The 19805-nt window shown below is 44.8% G+C and overlaps 1 protein-coding gene across 1 annotated transcript in view; it reads right to left on the minus strand.

Annotated features, from left to right (window-relative positions):
- The window catches only part of LOC147596697 (amyloid-beta A4 precursor protein-binding family A member 1-like), a 42158-nt gene that overhangs the window by 16887 nt on the left and 5466 nt on the right, over positions 1–19805 (minus strand). Inside the window, exons 2-5 of the mRNA XM_086769505.1 lie at positions 15408–15506; positions 15083–15122; positions 11311–11456; positions 211–243 (exon numbers count right to left, since the gene is read on the minus strand). Of these exons, the coding sequence (XP_086625631.1) occupies positions 211–243; positions 11311–11456; positions 15083–15122; positions 15408–15506 (318 nt within the window). The remainder of the gene's footprint in view (positions 1–210; positions 244–11310; positions 11457–15082; positions 15123–15407; positions 15507–19805) is intronic.

Here is a 19805-nt window from a genome sequence, read left to right on the forward strand (position 1 = left end):
CAAAATGGCTAATGATAAGCAATGGTTAATGATAGTCAACCAGGCAATTGATTTCTGAGAAACGTTAACTGACATGGTAGCTCAGAAATAAATCTAAAAAAAACTTGCTGGATGCAGAAAAGAAAAGCACAAAATAAAAAGGAAAAAAAAACAAACCCCAACAAACAAAAGAACAGACATCACATCAAGCTGATGGTGGTTGTACTGCACCTTCTTCCTGTCTTTGGCTAATTTCTGGGTCATCTGTTTAGCATGTAAGAAACAGAGATGGAAAATAGTTAGAGAAGAACTTGCAAAGACTCTTAAGTCAAACAGGAATCTATACACTAATGCCAGGGCTCAATCTATTAGTTATTCTGGATTAGTCTCTGCTTAGATTAATTTCCTCCTTTTCTTTTTGATTTAGGAAAAGAAAAGTTTCACATTTAACAGTTTCTTTAAAAATGAAGAGAGATCTGCACCAGGAGAGTATATAAAAGGATTTTTCCCCATTTAAACATTACTCTGAAAAACAGTTTCCTCCTCCACTCTCCAAGAGCCTTTCCTCATTTACAGCAGTACAAATTGAGAGTAGCTCCTCCAAAGTAAAGTCAGCATAAGATGCAAGAAAAGAATCCCACCCATTATTATTCCAACTTTCTCAGATTTAAAGAATTTAAATACAAATTGCTTAATGGTCTCACACACACGTGGAATCATAAATCCCAAAGCATGCAGTCTTTAATCCCAAACACAGAAATATGATACATTTTCCTGGAAAAAAAATAGAAGTTATACTTGACTGAACCCTTCTGCCCCCAACTACATCTCCTCCTATGCACACCTTTTTTTAAAATATATATTCAAGAATTTACTGTTAGTATAATTGGAGTCTTAACAATCTAACCATTATTAGTCCAGATCTAATTGTTACAGAAAAAGAAAGAATAATAGTAAAGTTGAAATGTTATACATCCACCCTTGTTCTTGGTGTTGTGTTCACCCTTCCACTGCTCCTCTTGGGCCTACAGTTCGTAGTTTCTTTCTGGTGGGGAGGAGTGGGAGTGCTACAGCAAGTTGTCAGCATCTAGAGTTCTTCACCAGGACGAATATGATGTTCATGTTGGTGGCTTCTTCTTCACTCCAGGATCCACTTGGGGTAATTTGTACATGTTTGCTAACATGCTTTTACAATCTTTGCTCTTTCTTCATTGGTCTGCAGCTCTAGGTTACATCTGAATTTACTGTATATGGTGGCTTTTTACAGATGCTAGGTACTATTTCAATATTCTCTGTTACCCCTAAAATCAGTTTTGTCCAGCTCCAGGTCTGCATTTTGTTAACTGACCACTGGTGAGTTTATAGCCATGGGGTCTCCAGTGACAAAAGCCTGTGCCCCATCTCTTAACATCCCATGTCTGTACTCCTCTACACGGCATCCTGTGTCTCCAATTCTCAAGACCCCTGCTACCATACCAGGCCTGTATTTCTCTACACTACATTATTATGTTAGAATCGTAAAACCATGGTGGTACTATACAAAGATAAAAGAAAATCATATTATCCATAGACACTTGATCAATTATAAAAATTACTGTTACAGCTAAATCAAGTTAAAATAAGGCTATGAGCAGATCAAGAAAAGTTCATACAGAGTAGGCCTGACAAACTTCAGTCCTGAGGACTTGCAAACTCAACACAAAACTACCAATGGAAATACAGTATTACAGGACTACAGAGTAACACTTTACAGATAGAGATTTATGACTAATTAGTATTAGGAACTGCAAACAGAAAGCCTGAATCATGGACGCACTCAACATTTTATGTTATTCATGCTCACAACTTAAGTCTGCCAGATTACTTTACACCAGTGTGAAAGCAGTCACTTAAACATTAGATTCTATTTCTTATTTACAAATAAAACCAAGCATTTTCACACTTCTAATAATCTTTTTCAGATAGAGAAATATGCTATAGTTTGCTATCACCAGACTATTGAAAAAGCAATTGGAAATGGCTCATACTGAAGGCTCTCCATTAAATTAATTGACACTGTGCCGTAGTTCAGCCCCGATCGGGACCAGACTACGCAGTCTCTCTCTCACTCCCCCCACCCTCCGAAAAAACAGGGGGAGATAATAGAAGAAAAACGGCTCAAGGTTTGAGATAAGGACAGGGAGAAAATCCTTAAAGTTACCATTATGGGCAAAACAGACTCGACTTGGGGAAAACTATTCATTTATTACTACAAACAGCAGGATAATGAGACAGAGAACAAGATAACCTCCCCCCACCCCTCCCTCTTCCCAGGCTTAACATTGTCTCTACTACCTTCCCCCCTCCGAGCGGCATAGGGTGGGGAGAGGGAATGGGGGTTGCGGTCAGTTCATCACGTGTTGTTTTACGCCGCTGCTTCATGCTTTTTTTTTCTGTTTTCCCCTTCTTAAATACGTTATCGCAGAGGCGTTATCATGGAACATTCTGCTACCAGTCGGCTCGACCTTGGCCAGCAGCAGGTCCGCCCTAGGCCCGGCCGAGTCCACTGAACAAAGGGGAGCGACTTCTAGCAGTTTCCTACAGAAGCTACCACCTTAGGCCCCCCCCTCACTAAACAAAACCACAACACACTGACATTAAGGAATAACATACATATCCTGAACAACAGCTTCTGCACACACTGGTAGGATGCATTTTTATTTTTTTTTAAACTCCCGAGATAAGCAATTGTAACTGTTCCCCAAAATCGTATTCTTTTCCAGACTGTCATAGTTCAGCCCCGATCGGGACCAGACTACGCAGTCTCTCTCTCACTCCCCCCACCCTCCGAGAGAATAGGAGGAGATGATATAAGGAAAACGGCTCGAGGTTTGAGATAAGGACGGGGAGAAATCCTTAAAGTTACCGTTATGGGCAAAACAGACTCGACTTGGGGAAAACTATTCATTTATTTCTAAAATTAGCAGGAGAATGAGACAGAGAACAAGATAAACTCCACCCACCCCTCCCTCTTCCCGGGCTTAACATTATCTATACTACCTCCCCTCCTGAGCGGCACGGGGTGGGGGGGGAAGGGAATGGGGGTCGCGGTCAGTTCATCACGCGTTGTTTTACGCCGCTGCTTCATGGTCGGGGGAAGAACTCCTCGCATTCCTCCCCTGCTCTGTTGTGGGGTCCCACCCATACACCACAGTCCTTTGTGAAACTGCTCCGGCGTGGGTCATCTCTTCCACGGGGTGCAGTCCCTCTAGAACAGCTGTCCCAGCGGGCCCTCCACGGGCCACAGCCACCTCCAGGCATTCACCTTTCCCAATATGGGGTCCTTCACGGGCTCCAAGTGGATCTCTGCTCCTCCGTGGACCTCCATGGGCTGAAGGGGCACAACCTGCTCCATCATGGTCCTCACCACGGGCTGCAGGGGAATCTTGGCCAGGAGCCGCGTTACTCCTCCCCCTCCTTCTTCACTGACCTTGGCGTCTGCAGCCGTTCCTCACAACAGGCTGGCAGACGCCTCTCAGGATCCTTTTTACATCTTATTCACTTCAACTTCTCATCACCTCTCCACTTCTTGCAGCCAGGCCGGGTCAAGTTGGGCCCAGTCGGCTGCCCGGCAGGAGGCCAGAGGGTGAGGCCTGAAAGGCCCACAAGGCTCGTGCCTCCCCTTCTCTGCCCCCCGCTCAGCTGCTTCACATCTCCTTCTCCTCTTTTTTTCTTTTTTTCCCCTTCTTAAATACGTCATCGCACAGGCGTTATCACGGGACATTCTGCTACCAATTGGCTCGGCCTTGGCCAGCAGCAGGTCTGCCCTAGGCCCGGCCGAGTCCACTAAACAAAGGGGAGCAACTTCTAGCAGTTTCCTACAGAAGCTACCACCTTGGCCCCCCCCTTACTAACAAAACCAGAACACAGACAAAACTAGAAACACAATGATGGATCTCACACACAAAAAAAGAAAAGCACATGTCAAAAACAGAAAGGAAAAAAATCTTGAGATAGAACTCCACAGTGCAGGCACTATGTCAAAGGTGAATCAAAATACCCTGTGAAGCACTTCATTCAGAACTCTGCTCTCAAATTTAATGGGAACAGCATCAGACTGCAGATTTACTTCAACTTCTTAGTGAATGGTTTTCTAATATTTCGTAAAACTAATGTAATAGAGGTCCCAGTTGAGTGGATGTTAGCAAACGTGACGCCCATCTACAAGAAGGGCCAGAAGGAGGATCCGGGGAACTACAGGCCTGTCGGCCTGACCTTGGTGCTGGGCAAGATTATGGAGCAGATCATCTTGAGTGCCATCACACAACACATGTACAGGACAACCAGGTGATCAGGCCCAGCCAGCATGCGTTTATGAAAGGCAGGTCTTGCTTGACTAAACTGATCTCTTCCTATGACAAGGTGATCCACTTAGTGGATGAGGGAAAGGCTGTGGATGTTGTCTACCTGGACTTTAGCAAAGCCTTTGACACTGTTTCCCACAGCATTCTCCTGGAGAAACTGGCTGCTCATGGCTTGAGCGGGCGTACTCTTCACTGGGTAAAAAACTGGGTGGATGGCCGGACCCAAAGAGTTGTGGTGAATGGAGTTAAATCCAGTTGGCGACTGGTCACAAGTGGCATTCCCCAGGGCTCAGTATTGGTACCAGTTCTGTTTAATATCTTTATCAACGATCTGGATGAGGGGATTGAGTGTACTCTCAGTAGGTTTGCAGACTCTGCCAAGTTGGGCAGGAATGTTGAGGGTAGAAAGGCTCTACAGAGGGATCTGGTATGAGGTTCAACAAGGCCAAATGCCAGGTCCTGTACTTGGGCCACAACAGCCCCATGCAACACTACAGGCTTGGAGAAGAGTGGCTGGAAAGCTGCCTGGCAGAAAAGAACCTGGGGGTGCTGGTTGACAGCCCGCTGAACATGAGCCAGCAGCGTGCCCAGATGGCCAAGAAGGCTGACAGCATCCTGGCTTGCATCAGGAACAGCGTGGCCAACAGGAGTAGGGAAGTGATCGTGCCCCTGTACTCGGCACTGGTGAGGTCGCACCTCAAACACTGTGTGCAGTTTGGGGTCCCTCAGTACAAGAAGGATGTTGAGTTGCTGGAGCGCATCCAGAGAAGGGCAACGAAGCTGGTGAGGGGTCTGGAGCACAAGTCTTATGAGGAGTGGCTGAGGGAACTGGGGTTGTTTAGTCTGGAGAAAAGGAGGCTGAGGGGAGACCTTATCGCTCCCTACAACTACCTGAAAGGAGGTTGTAGGGAGGTGGGTGTTGGTCTCTTCTCCCAAGTAACTAGTGATGGGAAGAGAGGAAATGGCCTCAGGTTGCAGCAGGGGAGGTTTAGGTTGGATATTAGGAAAAATTTCTTCACCGAAAGGGTTGTCAAGCATTGGAACCGGCTGCCCAGGGAGGTGGTTGAGTCACCATCCCCGGACGTATTTAAAAGATGTGTAGATGTGGCGCTTAGGGCCATGCTTTAGTGGTGGACTTAGCAGTGTTAGGTTTACCGTTGGACTCGATAATCTTAAGGGTCTTTTCCAACCTAAACGATTCTATGATTCTGTGATTCTATGAGTCTATGTCAATCTGCATGTCGTTGGAGCTGAATTGAGGGGATGACCCTTTGTTACCCCCTCTATATTCATGGCCTGGCCGGCGATGTCTGTAGAGAGGTAGCCCGGGGGTTGGCGCAGGCAGATTTGCGTGCGTCTGAAGGGGCTTAGCTCCTGTGCTTGACAGGGGGGCGGAGCAGGCACCATGCTGGCGGTGCTGGAGCTGGGGTCTGTGTGGCCACTCCCCGAGTCTGTCCTACCGGCCCCGGCCTTGCTGCTCGCGGCGCGACGGTGGGGGAACCGATGCCCAGTCCCCTTCTCCTCCTGCTGAGGACTCATCAGAGGAGACGGTTGGTTTGGCTACCTTCGGGGACGGTTGGGATTTTCTGCCCTCTTCTGAATCGCCCCTTTCAGCGCCCGCCATTGTGGAGTTAGGAAACTGAGGGGAAACCCGGCACGGGGGCGGGGGGAGGTCCTCACTGAGTGGCAGATCCCGCTTCTGCAGCTCTCTGTCGCCCCAGGATCCTGGGAGTTTATTTCCTTTTCTGTCCTTTCTATGCCCTTTTATCCAATCATCCTGGGCACGCCTTGGTTAGTCTGGCACGATCCGATGGTTCGTTGGGCACAGAGAGGAATTTATCTTCCTGCCGTAGAGGCGGGTGCTGCTGCTTCTCCCCTCTCCCACCGCAGCTGGCGGGGTACAGCGGGCTCTGGCGGCGGTCGCTGGCCAGGGTTCCCAGGTAGGCGCTAGTGCCTGCCGGGTGTCCCGTGCCGGCAGCGTCAACTCCCCCGAGCCATCTGCTGGCCTGTTGGGGGCGCTGCCGCCAGAATTTAGGGATTTTTGGACGTCTTTGAGCAAAAGCAAGTAGCGACCTTACCCTCCGCCCCCCATCGGATGTACGATTGTTCTATCGCGCTGTTACCAGATGCTCCTCTCCCCTTGGGTCGTATCTATCCCCTGTCATGGCCAGAGGTGGTAGCCTTGAAAGCTTATAGTGAGGATGATTTAGCCCAGGGTTTTATTCAATACTCCACTTCATCCCTTGGTGCCTCTATTTTTTGTAAAGAAGAAGGATGGAGACTTGAGGCCATGTGTGGACTACTGGAGACTGAATAATATTACTATCAATAACTGGTAGCCCTTGCCCCTCATTCCTGAGCTGTTTTGCAATTGGAGTGTTTGCAGTGTGCATGCTGGTTTACTAAACTGGATCTGAAGAGGGGTTTATAATCTTATTTGTGTTCATCAGGGCGATGAGTGGAAAACTGCCTTTGTTTGTAAGTACGGCCATTTTGACTACCGTGTGATGACGGCCTGTGTAGTGCCCCTGCCACCGTTCAGCGCTTTGTGAATGATGTCTTCTGTGATTTGTTGGACAGTTATGTCATTGCATATCTGGGTGACATTTTAGTTTACTTGACCACATGGGAGGAACATGTTTTTCATGTTTGGGAGGTTCTCTCCCACCTTTACTGCCATCGCCTTCATGCCAAGATGGAGAAGCATGCCTTCTTCCAACAGTGTATGGATGTCTCAGGGTATTCAATGGGCCCTGAGGCGTGAGCGTGGACATGAAGATCAACACTGTTCTTCATTGGCAGGCTCCCTCAATGGTGTGTGACATGCAGCGCTTTTTAAGCTTTGCCAATTTTTATCAGCGTTTTATTCGGAATTTTGCTCAAAAGGTTGCTCTGTTCACAGCACTGACTCGTAAGCATGTCCCTTTTTAGTGGACGCCCGAGGTTCAGGAGGCCTTTGATAACTTGAAGCAGGCATTTACAACAGCCCAGGTTTTGGCCCACTCAGATACCAGTTGTCCTTTTGTATTGGAGGTGGATGCTTCCGCCCATGCCATTGGGGTGGTACTTTCTCAGCGTAGTCCATTGGATGAACAGCTTCATCCTTGTGCCTGTTTCTTCTGCCAGTTGACTGCTGCAGACAGGAATTATGATATCTGGGAGAGTTGTTGGCCATCCATGAGGTGTTTGCTGAGTGGAGGCACCTTCTCGTGGGTCCTGCTGAGCCCGCTTTGGTACTGACTGCCTATTGAAATCTGGAATGTTTTGGGAACCTGAAGTGCCTCTCTCCCCAGTTGACTTGTTGGGCAACTTTTCTCTCAGTTTCCATTTAATATCACCTACAGACTGGGCAAACAGAATGGTAGGGTGGATACCCTGTCATGTCAGGAAGCCCCAGCAGGAGCTGCTGAGGCAGATCCACCCCCCTGTAATTTTTTCTCTCTGCAAAATGTTATTGCATCCGTGCTGGCCCATGCCTTTTTAAGTTCTATGCATCGGGCAATGGTTGGTGATTCTTTGGTCATGCAGTTTCAGCCAGGGGATACTTCACAGAATCTGCAGGAGAAGGATGGTTGTCTGTATCATGATGAGTGGCTGTATATCCTTGCTGGTCCACTGCACACACAGTTCCTTCAGCACTGTCATCACATGCTGACAGTAGGGCGTGGTGGTCATCAGAAGACTCTGCATCGAGTCACGCAGATGTACTGGTGGCCCATTGTGCATGCAGCTGTCATGAGCTATGTTCTTGCTTGCAATGTCAATGCCCAGGCCAAGAAACTGACACGGAGGCTCCAGGGTCTACTATATCCCTTACCAACTCCTGAGTGGCCATGGCAAATTATTTCAATGGATTTTATTGTGAACTTGCCTGTGTCTCAGGGGTAGACAGAGGTGCTTGTGGTGGCGGACTTGTTTACGAAGGCTGCTATTTTGGAAGCTCACTATTTAAATAAGCTTCAGTAGGTAAGTCAAGGATTGGCATGGCATTGCCTGAGGGTGGCAATGCTAGTGGGAACATTTACGCTGGAGGGCTCAGGAGCATATCTGAAATGCTTGTACACCAACGCACACAGTATGAGAAACAAACAGGATGAATTGGAAGCGTTGGTCAGCTCCCAGAGCTACGATATCATTGGTATCAGTGAGACTTGGTGGAATGAGCCCCACAGTTGGTCTGCTGGGATGGAGAGCTACAGGCTGTTCAGGAGGGATAGGCAGGGCAGGCAAGGTGGAGGTGTCGCACTTTACGTAAGGGAGAGGTTTGATTGTACAGCCCTTACAGTTAGCGGTGATGTGGTTGAGAGCCTCTGGGTGAGGATTAGGGGGATGAAAAACAAAGCAGAAGTTGTAGTGGGTGTCTACTACCAATCACCCAGCCAGGATGTAAGCTCTGATGAGTTATCCTATAGGCAATTAGGAGAATTTTCAGGATTGGTAGCCCCTGTCCTTATGGCAGATTTCAACTTCCCAGACATCAACTGGGAATATCATACTGCTGTGATGAGCATGCCTTGGAAAGTCTTGAAGTTTATAGGAGATAACTTCTTGTCACAAGTACTCTGTGAGCCAGCTAGGAAAGATGCTCTCCTAGACTTGCTATTTGTGAATAGAGAAGGACTTGTAGGGGATGTGCTGGTGGTAGGTGGCTGTCTTGGCCACACTGATCATGAAATGTTTGAGTTTAAAATTTTCAGTGCAATGAGAAAAAAGAACAGCAGAGATGCTACCCTGGACTTCAGGAGAGCAAACTTTAAGCTATTCAGGGAGCTATTTAGCAGAGTACCCTTGAAGTCTGCTTTTGAGGGCTTAGGAATCCACGAGTGCTGGTCAGTTTTTAAGAACCACCTTTTAAAAGCACAGGAGTAGGCAATTCCACCGTGTCGTAAGTCAAGCAAGTGGGGCAGAAGACCAGCTTGGCTGAACAGGGAACTCCTCTTGGAACTCAGGAGAAAAAAGAAATTGCATGATCTCTGGAAGCAAGGTCTGGCTTAATAGATAGATTAAGAAACATTCCCCATCCCTGGAATCGTTCAAGGCCAGGCTGGATGAGGCTCTGAGCAACCTGATCTAGTCAGGGATGTCCCTGCTTCTTGCAGGGGGGTTGGACTAGATGACCGTTGAAGGTCCCTTCCAACTCTAACTATTCTATGATTCTATGATTCTATAAACAATAAAAAACTTCTAAACAATAGAAGATTTACCTTTCAAAAAAACCCAGGCATATAACCACGGCCAGAACCACAACTGAACAGAATCCAGTATAACCCCCTCCACCTGCGTGGGACATTGGTTTAGAACAATGAAGATTAACACACCATTGACACATACATCCACACCACCTGCACAAGACAAGCATGTAGTGATCCTGCATGGGACAATTACATACTGATTACGCGACAAATAGTAACTGATTAGCCCACCCCTTAACATGAGTAATTTGATTGATCTACATAACTGTATTGTAACATATATAAACCCTGCTCTCCTCTCTATTGGGGTCCTCTCCACCTCTGTGTGCATAGCTAAAATAAGAGAATAAATTCCCTTGATAATTCTATGCTAAGCATCCTTGTCTCCCTCCTCGGCCGACAAAGGACTGACTGACACCCCTGAAGACTGCCTTGAGCGATCTCCCTTGAGCAGTTGTGGCATATACATTTGCTTCTTCAAGAGCAGCTGGAAAAAGCAAGGCTGCTTACAAAGACTATGCAGATAGATGTTGGTGACCAGCGCCAGACTTTGCGGTTGGGGACTATGTTTGGTTGTCTGGTGAACATGTTCATTGAGTGTGTTTTTTTTCTAATTTAGACTACCGTTATCTTGGCTTATATAAAATCGTGGCTCAGGTGAGTCTGGTTGCATTTTGTCTGCAGCTTCTATGTGCTCTCAAGATTCACCCTGTCGTTCATGTCTCCCTGTTAAAACCCATTCACCCAGATCCCTTCTAGCAGCAACCTTGACCTCTGCCTCCAATTACGGTCCAGGGCCAGAAAGAGTATCACACCTGCGCTATTTTAGATTCCTGGATATCCTGGGGTACCCTGCAGTATTTGATTGACTGGGCAGAGTATGGCCTGGAGGACCATTCCTGGGAGCCTGCGTCAGAGGTGCATACCCCAGCTAAGGTTAGGCTTTTCGTGCCCATTACCCTGCTAAGCTAGATCCACTGGAGAGTGTGGGGGCACATCCTTGGTGAGAGGGGGGATGGTGTCAGTTTTATGCTTGTATCTGTTCAAAGGAGATGACGTTTTGTAAATAGTATGTCTACATCTGCCCTTGTTGGTTATCAGGAGAGCTAAGAAAACTGGCTAGCAGGTAGAGCTCAGCCTCTTTGAGCTACTACTTGCCTAGAGCCTTTGAATTGTATGTCTCTCTCTCATTTTGGGCCTGCCCTGACAATTATAGATTTCTGGCTAACAGAATAGAGCAGTTGTTGTACTGTAGAAATTAGAATTATCTGGAACTTTTTCCCTTTTACCCTTGTTCCAAAACCTCCCTTCCAATACTTAAAGGGAGCTTATAAGAAAGACGGGGAGAAACTTTTTAGCAGGGCCTGTTGTGACAGAACAAAGGGTAATAGTTTTAAAATAGAGGGAGGTAGATTCAGATTAGATATTAGGAAAAAATTTTTTACAATGAGGGTGGTGGAACACTGGAACAGGTTGCCCAGAGAGGTGGTGGATGCCCCATCCCTGGAAACATTCAAGGCCAGGTTGGACAGGGCTCTGAGCAACCTGATCTGGTTGGGGATGTCCCTGCTCCTTGCAGGGGGGTTGAACTGGATGACCTTTAAAGGTCCCTTCCAACCCTAACCATTCTATGATTCTATGATTAAATAAGTGGTTTATCTTGCAAAAAGAAAGATTAGTCACTTAATGTTTCTGAAACCACAGATAATCCAACATGGGAAGACTTAAGTGTACAACAAGTTCACATCTGCAGCTTTAAAACACCAATTTGAGAAACAGCAAGAGTCATCCCTCACCTTGATTCTGCTGACAGCCTCTTGTGCCTGCATCATTCTCACATTCTTGGAGGGAGTTTTGTCAGAAAGGAGTTGTGTGGAGCCAAGGTAATTGGCAGCAAAAATTATTCCATCAATCAAGTCTTCAGGATCACAAGGTCCAGGAACTACAAATACAGGGGGGGAAAATCTCATTAAACCATGGTAAATAAATAAATAAATAAATAAAAATTCTGACTACTTGAGCCTGTACCTAAGAGCCATAAATGCTCCTCTGAACTACTTCACTTAAGCATGATGGCATGACAACCAATACTTTTAAACAAGACATACAAAACACCGAGCATGTCTTCTCAACATCTCTCCCGCAGAAACTAATTGCTAATTCAGTTTCTCACAATAGATCATTCTCTTATAAGGCAAGGTTCACTCTAGAGCAAAATAACCTCTTTAGTTTTGTTCTTACATAGAAACAAGAAGACTTAAATTGTTCTCTCAGCACTTTGAACAGGTAATGGAATCTCCTCAAGAGTGCTTTGCAATTATCACACACACACACACACACACACACTCCTCCCCATAGTAGAGGGATCAATATTATCAAAATCACACTCGTTCCTAACAAGGGTATTGTGTTGAGGTGGGGGAGGAGAGTGTTAAACAAAAATATTTTGATGGTAAATATACAGAGCAAGGGCTCTTGCATTTGGAAAAAGCTAAGATAAAAGTTTATGACTACTGATTTTGAGGTACCTTGAGTGTGCTCAGTCTGTTCAGATACTACATAAGTGGACACCCAAAAAAATAAAAGTAACTATGGTCACTAGTCACTTTCAATAATGAAACCCAAAGGAATGGAATTTATATTGTTAGGGCTGCAGGCAAATGATTGGGCCACTGATTAGGCTGTGGCCCAAGGTTCAGCTAATTGAACAGGATGTGGAAAAGTACTGTCTGTGACATGAGAAATTGACGGATGTGACAGGTGAGAGAGTGTAAAGTTGACAAAAGTTACAGGCAGCGCCATGAGGGATGGTTGGATTGCACTGATGATTAAGGGGGAGCTATGTGAGACTTCAGAGACACCTGACAGGGAGCATTGGGGGCCTTTGGGGGAGTGGAACCTTGCAAGGCCAGCAGTGCCTGGGTAACTGTAGCGTATAAGGCTGAGAGTGTCTTGGGACTGGTATCAGAAATACCAAATTTGCGTATGGATGTAGCAAAATGGACTAGTGGGAAAAAAACTAATTAGAGGTGAGTTGTTTAATTGGGAGGAGACCAGGGTGGAGAATGGGAGAGGTCAAGGTAGATGGGGGGGAAGTACAAGCATGGGAAAATGGAGAAAAGGGGGGATAGAAGAGGCCGATCGCATGCAAGCAGGCTGCCAGTGAGTACACTTGTTTGACTGAGCCTTGTGCCTGATCACTGCAGTCTGTCCTGTCTTCTTATTAAATCCCTTTTCTTAATTCATGTCTCTGTGTGCTCTCACCCTCTATCCTATGTGAGCGCTGCAAGGTCAGCAACTGGAGAAGGGGTCACAAGTCACAGGGCCCATAGGTCTAGGTGCCAGCAACTGGAGGAATTGGGATGTGTTTATATTTCCCTAATGAATTTTAATACTCTGTGTGTGTGTGTAATTTGCTAGCAAACATCAACCTGGACTAGCTGGCAAGTAGGAGACTTGCATCTGGAAAGACTCAAGGTGTGGGTGAGGGGCCCCAAGTCCAGGCATGGATATTAGAAAGGGAGATACAAGGGTGACAAAAAGGAGGGCCAAGCAGTGGGAAAAAGGATAATAAAGTATGCAAATCATGTGATCTGTGGTGTTTGTGGGCCCCCATTGGGCAACCCTGTGCTTGATCAGCCACTGCAGTCCAAATCAGGACAATGAACAAAACCTGTTCTTCTGACCATATGACACATGTCAAACCTGCTTCCATGATCAGGATGACTTGGGGGGTTGGGGTGCTTTCCCTGGCTATCAGGGGAACCCCCAGATGGGACAGAGCAAGCATCCTGATATCACTATGTTGGTGCCTATTCCAGGCATGACAGCATCAGCATCTTACCAACCACTTCCAACCAACCACATAGCATCTAGTAGTGCTACATATTGGCATATTATTGCTCAAGCCCTGGAACTATACAGTATTTTAATTGCCGATATTTGTTACTCTATGCATAAAGGCCTTATTACCACTTCCATTACTCAAACCCTTTATAGCATAGTTCTTGATCAAAACACAAAATCTTAAACATAGGGTGAAAGAGGTACAGATAAGATAGGAAGCATATTCAAAAGGAAAGAGGAACATGTTTTAATTTTATGAGATGTGAACATACTTGCAGAACAACAGTAATGTTCTTCGCAAGCCCTCCTCTCTACATTATGTTAGAGTATGAAATTATCTGTTGCATAAAAGTGTAGTGCAGGTGAAAGTTTTTTATACCTGCATAAAAATAGTGTGTGTTCAATGTTTTAAGCAACTGTCTACTGGACCAGTGTCTCAAAGGATGATGAGATTTTTTTATTTGTTGGAGGGCAGGGACACACTTTAAGATGGTCCATGACAGAGAGAGGGCTGTCTACCAGAGACAGATCCTTCATTGGTTTGAATTTCCAAACCTCGGCTAATTTCAAAGCAATCTATGTAATTTAGAATCATAGAATCATAGAATAGTTAGGGTTGGAAGGGACCTTTAAAAGTCATCTAGTCCAACTCCTCTGCAAGGAGCAGGGACATCTCCAACCAGATCAGGTTGCTCAGAGCCTCATCCAACCTGGCCTTGAATGTTTCCAGGGATGGGGCATCCACCACCTCTCTGGGCAACCTGTTCCAGTGTTCCACCACCCTCAGTGTAAAAAATTTTTTCCTTAGGTCCAGTCTGAATCTACCTCCCTCTATTTAAAAAACATTACCCCTTGTCCTATCACAACAGGCCCTGCTGAAGAGTTCCTCCCCGTCTTTCCTGTAGGCCCCCTTTAGGTACTGGAAGGCCGCTATAAGGTCTCCCCGGAGCCTCCTCTTCTCCAGGCTGAACAGCCCCAACTCTCTCAGCCTGTCCTCATAGGAGAGGTGCTCCAGCCCTCTGATCATCTTCGTGGCCCTCCTCTGGACCCTCTCCAACTGGTCCATATCCTTCAATTTACACCAGTTCATCTGGTCACAGGTTCTAAAATGTACAGCATATACTTTTAAAGACTAAACCAAAGCCAAAATTTACAGTCTAAAGACAGTACACTGTAAAGCAATCAAGGAATTCAAAGACATTCCAAATTAAATATGACATCAGAGCTTTTTGTCATTCTATAAAGCATAAGGGTTATTTAATCAGAGGATAAGTACCTGAAAATCAGTGCAAGTTTCCTCCTACTTGCCTGCCAATTAAATCTCAGTTTTGTGGAGATTTTGACTGTTTTGTCTAACCTCTCTTCCTTATCAGACAACAAATTGCTCTCTACACACACATTCACATACATTATGACTTCCACAGTGTTTAGTGTTTGTTTTTTTTTAAATCAGTGATTTAAATGATATCGATAACAACGCAGTAGAAAGGTGGCAGGCGCCATCAATAAAATGTTACAAAATAAGAGAGAGAGATTTCACTCAAATTCCAAAAAAGCCTACTTAGGGTTTAATGCAAGTTCCAGGTTGGACACCGTTTAATCTAAATCAGTTCATCCAACCTTAGCAAGTTTTATGTTCTGCACATAAAAATAAAGTTCTGTACTTTAAAAACATTTGAGTTCCTCATATAATGAAAAAAAAAGTTATGAAATATATCTTACCTTCAACATATGTTGGGAACAAAGCCAAGCTTTTTCTGGACTGTAATCAAGACAAATAAGATTTCAAACAGAACAAAGTATGCTTAAATACACATTAAAAATTCCTCCACAAAAATGAAATGACAATAAGAGTTATTAGAAAAAGATGATGAGAGTTTATTAGGAAAATATTTACTTCTAAATTAAAAATCCAACCAATTATTAGAGGGTTATTATCCCTAAATATGACATATTCTATTAATATGTACATGTACAAAGAGGTAAAGAAAATTGAAAGGCATAAGCAATACAGACAAGATGGTGGCTTTTAAAAAGATTGTACTACCTCTTTATTAGTGGAGGTCTCTGCTGTACTGCAGACATCCTGATGATGTTGCCTACTTGGTTCAGCATCCCAGGGTGAAGAGGAATCAGAAGACAGAGACTAGACATGGTAAGAAAATAAAATTACATAATTTGAGTGACCGATGCAGAAATATCTCTGGTTTGGCAAAGGGAATAAGAAATTAGGAAAACACCAAACCATGACAAACACTTTCTGAAGTGTTATAGCCCTTCCTTTTCATTGCAATGATCACACACAGTCCATTGGGATGTTAAGACTTATCTAAACAGCTAAATCGTCACAGAAAACTTTTTTTCCTTTGTCAGTAATCTATTAAATGAAGCACGTTGAAAAATTAATAGCTGCCCTTAGTGGTAGACAACTGTGGTGGGTTGACCTCGGCCAGCTGCCACACACCACACACCCACCCAGCCACTCTCTTACTCCCCCCCCTCAACAGAACAAGGGGAGAAAATAAGATGGAAAAGCTCATGGGTCAAGATAAAGACAGGAAGATCACTTACCAATTACTGTCATGGACAAAATAGACTTGACTTGGGGAAAATTCCTTTAATTTTTGCCAATTAAAATAGATTTGGATAGTGAGAAACAAAGACAAATTAAAACAACACCTTCTCCCCACCCCTTTTTCCCAGGCTCAACTTCAGTCCTTCATTCCTGACTCTTCTATTTCCCCACACCCCGAGCAATGCAGGGGGGATGGGAAACAGGGGATTTAGGTCCGTCCATAACAATTCCTCTCTGCCACTCCTTCCAGCGTAGGTCCTCTCCACAAGCTACAGTTTCTGTCAGGAAAAATCTCCTCTAGCACGGGTTTTCCACAGGCCTCCGTTCCTTCAGGAAATATCCACCTGCTCCAGCGTGGTCTCTTCCACAGGCTGCAAGGGAATATCTGCTCTGGTGCCCGGAGAACCTCCTCCTGCTCCTTCTTCTCTGAACTTGGTGTTCATACTACTGTTTCTCACTTTTTTTTCCCCTCACGCCTCTGCTCGTCATCTGGCATTTTTGTCCTTTCTTCAGTGTTTTCACAGAGGCGCCACCAACTTTGCTGACTGGCTCAGCTTCAGCCTGCTGTGGGTCCATCAACAAGCTGGCTGGAACCAACTGTGTCCGGCACAAGGCAGCCCCATACCTCTTCCCACAGAAATCACCCCTGCAGCCCTCTCCGCTACCAAAACCTTAATTAAATCTTAATGGAGAAACAATTTTTCAGACTATTTCCCCCACTCATTCACTATCATAAAGAATGTTCTTCTCTGTTCTAACGATAAAACCTCCATCAGATATCATATACTTGGGAAAGTCATATTAGAAAAATAAAGCAAACAGCACAGAAAACCAGTATAATGAATTTTCTATCTCTATGTGATCACCTTGGTGAGCTGCTATGAGAAATGCTATCATACTAATAGAAGACTCCTATGGAATGCTGCTAATACTAAAGAGCTGTAGCTAGGTATCTAAAGTCAAGAGTAGTAAGTACTTTAGTGCAAATATGATACAAAATACAGCATGTAAAAGAGTGTAAAGCTTTGACCCAGCAAGTATTTCAAAATCAAACCTTTAGGAGATGTGGCAGTGCAGATGTCACAAGGTGAACCCTCAGAGGAAGCTTTAGTATTCAGTTATGCATACTGGGGTATTTTTAGCCCAGCAGCCCTGAAATTCTACAAAGCCTCCTTCAACATAGGAATCTTGGTCCTCGCTTTGCCAGATCAGTACAGTTTGTCACTAATAGTAAAACAGTCAAATACTATCCTTCTAGCTTCATAAGCAATTATTACATCCCTTCTCTAAGCCAGCTAGTATTATAACACTGTAATATGACTATACTTCTGCTTTGAGATGGCAGCAGCAATAACCCAGAAGTAAATTCTTGGCTGTATTCTCACCCCAGCTTAAATCTTGAACTCTATCAAATATTATGCTATGAAATCTAATTTCTGTTGCTTTTTCTTCACAAATACACACCAACAAAAAATCCACCCCCCTCCCCTCCTTTTCCTCATTTCTTGAAAAGGCCTATCTTGTATGTTTACTAAAAAGAAATTTCAGAATCACATTCAACTAATAGAGGTTACCAAAGAGTTACAAAGCAGTTATTTGTACAGATTCATCCTAGGTAAACAGTAGCCCTTGCTTCTATTTTTTTTTTTTAATTCACAACTGTGGGGCAAAAAAACAAGACACAGAAAAGGTGATTTTGTGAAATGGCACCTAAAATATGGGAATATACTTGCACTATGAAAATAATGAATCATCTATCATCACCCATATGATCCCTGGCACTCTCAAAAGTACTTTGAGCGAGTTATATACTTCCTAACTTACCATGTGACATAAAATGTTACAGTTCTGTGCTGACTCAACCCCACAAGTAGCATTGCCTATTCCCTTGGGAAAGCATTTCCATCGCATTCCTATTCCGATTAGATACATAATACTGTTAATATTACGGTTAAACATAAAAGGTGTGAAATACTGTCAACCTAACAATGACATCACATACAAATATTGGAAGATTGAGCTTTAAGCACTAAGGAAAGACAAAAAAAGTAAAGCATATGATCCTTCAACACCAAATGTATCCACGAAGAATTCTCTGGAAAGTCTGAAAGCTCTCATATTCATATACCAAAATAATAATTAAAAAAACTTTTACATACCGAGTTTACTGGGCTGTATGGATTCAATGGCCTGGCACATCAGACCCACAAGAGTATAAGGCTCTAGTAGACACTGGTGCACAGTGTACCCTAATGCCATCAAGCTATAAAGGGGCAGAACCCATTTGTATTTCTGGAGTGACAGGAGGATCCCAACAGCTAACTGTACTGGAGGCCAAAGTAAGTTTGACTGGGAATGAGTGGCAAAAGCACCCCATTGTGACCAGCCCAGATGCTCCATGCGTTCTTGGTATAGATTACCTCTGGAGTGGTTATTTCAAAGACCCGAAAGGGTACCAGTGGGCTTTTGGTATAGGCACCGTGGAGACAGAGGAAATTAAATAGCTGGCCACCTTGCCCAAGCTCTCGAAGGACCCTTCCATTGTGGGGATGCTGAGGGTCAAAGAACAACAGGTACCAATCGCTACTATAACTGTCCACCGGCAGCAATATTGCACCAGCCGAGACTCCCTGATCCCCATTCATAAGCTGATTCATCAACTGGAGAGCCAGGGAGTGATCAGCAAGTCCCGCTCACCCTTTAAAAGTCCCATATGGCCAGTGCAAAAATCTAGTGGAGAGTGGAGGTTAACAGTGGACTATCGCGGCCTGAATGAAGTCACGCCACCACTGAGTGCTGCAGTGTTGGACATGCTAGAACTTCAATACGAACTGAAGTCCAAGGCAGCCAAGTAGCATGCCACCATTGATATCGCCAATGCGTTCTTCTCCATCTCTTTGGCAGCAGCATGCAGGCCACAGTTTGAAGAGGTGCTGCATGCTGAAGAGGCCTCACCATATAATAATCTACCAGAAAACGAGAAGCAATATGCTCAGTTCACTGATGCGTCTTGTCATATTGTAGGAAAGCATCGAAAGTGGAAAGCTGCTGTGTGGAGTCCTACATGACGAGTCGCAGAAGCCACTGCAGGCCAAGGTGAATAGAGTCAGAGTTTGCAGAGGTGAAAGCCATCCAGCTGGCTTTAGATATTGCTGAACAAGAAAAATGGCCTGTGCTCTACACTGATTCATGGATGGTGGCAAACGCTCTGTGGAGGTGGTTAAAGCAATGGAAGCAGAGCAACTGGCAGCGCAGAGGCAAACTCATCTGGGCTGTTGCACTGTGGCAAGATATTGCTGCCTGGTTAGAGAAGCTGGTTGGGAAAGTATGGCACGTAGATGCCCATGTACCCTAGAGCAGGGCCACAGAAGAACATCAAAACAACCAACAAGTGGATCAAGCTGCTAAAATTGAAGTAGCTCAGGTGGATCTAGATTGGCAGCATAAGGGCGAATTATTTTTAGCTCAATGGGCCCATGACACCTCGGACCATCAGGGAAGAGATGCAACATACAAATGGGCTCGTGATTCGAGGGGTGGACTTGACCATGGACGCTGTTGCACAGGTTATCCATGAACGTGAAACATGCGCTGCAATTAAGCAAGTGTGGTGGTTTAGCCCGAGTCACCACACAGTTTCTCACTCACCTTCCCCCTACCCAGTGGGATGGAGGAGAGAAATTGGGAAGAAAGGAAAACTCATGGGTTGAGATAAAAACAGTTTACTAAAATAGCAAAGGAAAACTACAATAAATTACAGAATATAAGGATATTAAAATATACAAAATATACAAAATGAACAATGTACAATTTCTCACCACCCGATGTCCCAATGACCGACATAGCCCGTCCCGAGCAGCGATCACGGAA

The sequence above is a fragment of the Chlamydotis macqueenii genome, chromosome W (assembly GCF_036417535.1).
Source record: "Chlamydotis macqueenii isolate bChlMac1 chromosome W, bChlMac1.mat, whole genome shotgun sequence".
Lineage (NCBI taxonomy): Eukaryota > Metazoa > Chordata > Aves > Otidiformes > Otididae > Chlamydotis > Chlamydotis macqueenii.